At 39.5% G+C, this 6,122-nt stretch overlaps 1 protein-coding gene across 1 annotated transcript in view; it reads right to left on the reverse strand.

Moving 5' to 3' along the window:
- IRAG1 (inositol 1,4,5-triphosphate receptor associated 1) overlaps positions 1-6,122 on the reverse strand; it is a 1,344,613-nt gene that overhangs the window by 501,124 nt on the left and 837,367 nt on the right. Inside the window, exon 6 of the mRNA XM_044059494.1 lies at positions 2,615-2,715. Coding sequence (XP_043915429.1) covers positions 2,615-2,700 — 86 coding nt within the window. The 5' untranslated portion in view covers positions 2,701-2,715. The remainder of the gene's footprint in view (positions 1-2,614; positions 2,716-6,122) is intronic.

Genomic DNA, 6,122 nt, shown 5'->3' on the forward strand with positions numbered 1-6,122 from the left:
TATATTCTATGTCAAGGATTTGTTACTTACAACTTCTTCAGAAAGTGACCAATAACTTTTAAGTATCATCTGCTTCTCTTTCAAAGTGTTGACTGTACCCCCAAACTGCTTGCTGTAGGACTAAGTGCTCATCTCACCCTTCTTACTGCTTTGCTTTCAAATGAGCGCACACATACATAACAGCTAAACATGCTGTCTCAGCTGAGGACCACAGCAATGTTTGTATTTCTGCCTCCCACACTACTTCAGGCCATCTTGCACTAAACTGCAAAATCCGAAATCACCCACTGACACGTTCAGCAACAGGAATAACAACACACGAATGTCCAAAGTCCAATAAGGTGAAAAGTACTCCAAATGGATGCAATGACCAAACAAGACTGCTAAAGTCATTACTTCATATTTCCTGTGTTCTCCTGTCCTAAGATGCAGTACCTTCTTACTGTATACCAGCATGCTGTGCCAGTGCATTACTAGAAGTGATATTTTCGATGGCAACAGCTACCCTCAGAACAAGGACTTATATAAACATGGACGGTACTTTGTAAGGCTCCCTACTGATGTTTTAAAGAGTAGAACTATAAAGCATTAAACTTCCTAAATAAGAACTTTATTAACTATCTTTATCTCTTTCTGGAAGTTTTGCCCCCAAATGCCCTACACCTCTGGAGTTGCTGTACTACAGAGCAAGGGCAATAAAAAGTTAAAATAAATCCACTTTCAAATTTTTAATTTGAAATTATGACATGGGCACCCTGCTGCTAAATGGTGATCCCATAAATGTGATTCCTGTAACTCGTGGTCATGCAAATGCCTCCAGTTGTACATACACTTGTTGCTCTTTAGGTTTGTTGACCAAAACCATTATACTTTCATTATACTTTCATTGTTATGAACAATGTGGTAGTCCATATTGCCTTGACCTTAGATAAGCCTGTTGGTAACATTATCAACACATTTACATTAAATCATCATGACAGTGTATCCCAGAGCTTGAATGGCACCTCATAATCTCCATAAATATATATATATATATATATATATATATATATATATATATATATATATATATATATATATATATAGTCTATATAGAACACCAAAGGCACTAAACATTGAATGGTCTAAAGGCTGAAAATGCCGGACTATGAACTCACATTTGTGGGGGGCTGCTCCCCCCACACCCCCTGCTAATTATATATACCAACTCCAAGATCACACTACAGTGAGGAAAGGGCAAATATTCCGGTCTTCACTGTACTGCGATCTCACAAAAAGCACATAATTGAACGGCGTTTCCAAAGTTAAGGCCATTCGATGTTTAGCCTCTTTCATTTCGTAATAGGAACCCTATATATATATATGTGTGTGTGTGTGTGTGTGTGTGTGTGTGTGTGTGTGTGTGTGTATGTGTCTGTGTATATATATATATATATATATATATATATATATATATATATATATATATATAAATGTTTTCATCTTCCTAATCAAACACTGCTCTCAGCAAGTTCATTTGTATTTAGTTTAGTGCACTGATTTTAAATTACTTAATTATTTTTTTATGTAAGAAACAAATTAGAAACACATTGCCGCTTGGTTAGCCAAGGCCCAGAAACATATAAGCTATTTAACAAAGAGTCTGTGGGCCAATACATTGCATTACATTTAGGTTAAATACAAAGTATTAATGTGTTTTTTAACAGCAGGGAGTTTAGTCCTTTATTCTCTGACAATGGTTTTATTCTCCTGCATCCATCCATCCAAAACCCCTTTTTCCCATTTTCCATATGGGTTGGGGTGTCACTTCAACAGTGACAAATACTACAGCTGAGGTTTACACTACCAGGTAGCTAGCCCTGCAGCGATACTTCTTTCACATCGCACAGTCTCTCACACACACACACACACACACACACACACACACACACACACACACACACACACACACACACACACACACCTATGGCCAGTTTAGAGTGCCCAATCCACCTACTGCATGTCTTTGGAATGCTGGAGGAACCCAGAGCAAAGGGAGGAAACCCATGTCAACACAGGGAGGACACACACGCACTTCACACAGAAGGCATTCCAGCCAAGAACTGAATGAGGGAACTTCTTGCTGTGAGGCAACAAAGTTTTTTGCTGCACCAATGTGCCAGTTTACAACTTCCTTCAAAGTCGCATCATAAAAATGCATACATTTAGTGTTTGTTCTCTTAAACTTCCATGTGTTGTCATGTCCTCCTTCTGTGGATATGTATTTTTGCTTGTTATTATACACTGTAAGCAGAACTCAAAAAAGGACAGCAGACATGCTCTCCACAATAACATTTATTGTAGAGCTACTAATGATATTGTTTTAAAGAACACAAGGTCATTAAAACACACAAATAATTATTAATCACCAACTGCATTACTCTTTAATTCCCAGAATATCTTACTTTGATGAATCTGATTGCCATTTATAGAAACTTACACTTAAAATATTGTCATTAGTGTTTTTGTAGTCATGATTTACAGCAGAATAAACGCTATCTAACATAACATGCAGGAATACAATATGGAATCATTTAGCTTATCTTATAAAGATATTTTATCAAGCAGTCTGTACCTGTTTTGGGCAAGTAAAGTAGCATCCCTGTCCGATGTATTAGCAGCATCTGGTAGAACGATGGATGGTGTGTTGCTTGATTTCATTTCAGAAGGTATCACCTAATACCAAATGACAGAGCATGCAATTTACAAATGCAATGAAGAAATGGTGAGAAAACTGCAAGAAATAGGTGTGGTGAAATAACTGATCATATATATTTATCATCTTGGTTACAAATAAATATACAAGCAGAACAACAGCAGACAAAACTTCAAAATCATTTATTAGACACGTGTATATATATATATGTGTTTATTATGTATGTGTTTAGACATATATCTCTGCATGTGTGTGTGTTTGTGTGAGTGTGCATAGCTTTCCCTTTGAATCACTAAAAAATAATCTGCTTTGTGTATATAGCTTCCCCTTTGAATTACTGAAATATAATCTCTTTATAAACTATTTGTTGAGCACAACTGAATAACAGCTGAGTTCTTTGAAAATCTGCTCACTATTTTGCAGTGGGCAAGTGCTCTGCACTCCATGTAGGGGACAGCCCCCCCCCCCCATACACACACACACACACACACACACATCCATCTCCATTTTATATGTATATATATATATATATATATATATATATATATATATATATATATATATATATGTATCTATGTGTGTGTGTGTGTGTACATCTTTGTTGACGTTTGTTTAATCAACCTCATTTGGTCTATATATGCAGATGATCAACAGGTGTGTGAGACTGACAATCCCTGGGTAGGGGAATATTCCCTTTTCCCAGGGATTGCGCAGTCTTGGAGTTAGTACATATAATTAGCAGGGGGTGCGGGGGTACAGAGGGACAGTTTTTTTTTTCTTTTAAATTGTATGCACAGGTTGTTTCTCAGAGCATATATGGTAACGTGCTGACGTTCAGTTTGTTGACCTTTTGTGGTCATCATTTCAGAGGTTCGTATATGGACTACTTGACTAAAGTGAGTAAACCCAGATAATATACATTAGTTAAATGCTAATGAAAGCTAGAGAAAACACATGGAAAGAATATCAAAAATACAAAACACCACAATATCTTGAAAACTTCATAATGCTTAGCAATCGCACTAAAAAGCAAATTAACAAAGACAAAAAAAACTATACTATAATAACTTTCAGAATAAAAGTAAACACAACCCTAAAAAAATTCTGGACAGCCATTAAAGAAATCTTGCATCTTAGCCATAAAGTCAACATCAACAACTATATATTCAACTGATTGTTGGTTTATAGAGGGATCCCTTTTTTTTTTGCCATCTTTATTTGGGCTAAGGATTATCACTATCCACTCAAATAATATCTATTACAAGATTTCCATATATATTGTGTAACTCATTCACCTACGAGATCCCAAGGTTAAACATGGCATGCACTGAACTCTAGGTCCCTTATATCACACTGCATCATACTTTTTATAAAATTAGCTCTAGTTACAGCCACAGAATATAAGCTAGGTCCATGGGCTCCCTAGTTGGTCCATTCACAAAGGAACTTTAATTCATAGTATCCCACCGGCTTAACCTAGCCACAATGACCACCAGGATCCATGACAAAATGTGGTCTGGTCTAACACCCCCCCCCCACGAAGGTCTGAGCTTTAATGTATGGAAATTAATTATATATTTCTGGCCACATGAGCAGCCTATCCCTAAATATTCATTTTGAATCAGTAATCATTGGTTCATCCCTATTAATACATATCTGCACCCACCCATACAATCCCTGAAAATGTTAAACACTAGATTAGTGACCGCTCAGCAGTCTACTAAGACTAGGAAGAAGATGTTTGTACAATCAATTGCAATGCAGTTAACCACACAACATGGCCTAACCCCTCAGGAGCAAATGGAGCCTGGTACCTATAAATAACAACAGCTGTAATGGCCCCTCAGGAGCAGATGAAACTAGGCCCCTATAAACAGCAATGGCTGGTAGGGCCCTACATATCAAGCCCAGGCTAACTAGATCCCTACAAATAGTAATGGCTGGCATGGTTCTAAGTACCAAGACCAACCCACTTTCATGTGAAGTTCAAAATGATGTGAAGATTACTGAACCTACACACATTGCCAACATACTGGCTGACAGGTTCAGTGCAAACTTCTCCCCCCCTCCCCCCCAAAAGGAGAGATCTATACCAGAGGATTGTAGCCCCCCAAACATCTCCAACACCCAGGTGAGAACTGCTCTCTCCAAAGCAAAAAACACAGCATCCATGGGACCGGATGGTGTCCCCGGCTGTGTGCTCCACGAACTCAATGAGGAATTAAACCCACAGTTAGGACAGCTGTTTAATCTTAGCCTCACCTCAGGATACGTACCCAAGGAGTGGCGCACGGCGACTGTGGTCCCACTTCACAAGGGCGGTGCCTCCACCGACCCTGGAAATTACCATCCCATTAGCTTGACAAGCCTTATCTGAAAAGCCATGGAGAGGATCGTAATGGAACTCATAAATAAAGACATAAGGAACTTGCAGACTTTGGATCCAACCCAGTTTGGCTTTGTCAAAGGCAGATCATGCCTTTTAAACTTGGTTGACTTTTTCGAGACAGTCACCAAGGCCATTGATGAGGGAAAGGCAGTCCATACAGCCTACCTTGACCTGGCAAAGGCCTTCGACACAATACCCCACTCAGGTATCATCGAAAAACTCATCAGCTTGAATGTAAACCCATACATCACAAGATGGGTTGCAAACTGGCTAAGTGACAGAACCCACAGGGTCAGAGTTGCTGGAGCCATGTCAGACTCAAAGCCTGTCACAAGTGGTGTCCCACACGGATCAGTCCTGGGTCCACTCTTGTTCGGCATCTACTTTTCTGAAGTACAAGCAAACACAGGAGGGTTATGGCTGACAAAGTTTGTAGATGACTGCAAACTGGGTGCCATAGTCGAAAACACATCTGACACAGATATCCTTCAGAAGGGCCTCACAGAAACGGATAACTGGTGCCAGAGCCATGGCCTAAAGTTAAATGCCAAGAAATGCATAGTCATACCCTTCGAGAAAAACAAGGTTACCCCTAGCTACCATATAGGTGGCAATCCACTGAGCACAGAAGAAGTCATCAGGGATCTGGGGACCCAGGTTGACAGTAGCCTTCGCTTGACACTCATGTTGCTAAAGTAGTTAGGAAAACCTTCTACATTGCCCATCTGATCATGAAGGGATTCACATCTAGATCAAGGGAGGTCATCGTCCCCCGTACTCATCACTCATTAGACCTATGATTGAATACAATGCCCCATTCGGAATGTATCTGACCCGACACCTGCAGCAGCTGGAAAGGCCCCAAAAGTTCCTCACCAAAAGGATAAAGGGTCTCAAAAATATGTCTTATGCTGCCCGACTGAAAGAACTCCAGCTCTATTCAGTCTCATACCGCTTGCTCAGAGGTGACCTGTGCCTGACATATAAGGCCATGTCAAACCCTGATTTGATGAATATGCTTCACCTCAAAAATCTAGA

Source organism: Protopterus annectens, chromosome 17.part0, assembly GCF_019279795.1.
Source record: "Protopterus annectens isolate FY-2018-M chromosome 17.part0, PAN1.0, whole genome shotgun sequence".
Taxonomy (NCBI): Eukaryota; Metazoa; Chordata; order Ceratodontiformes; family Protopteridae; genus Protopterus; species Protopterus annectens.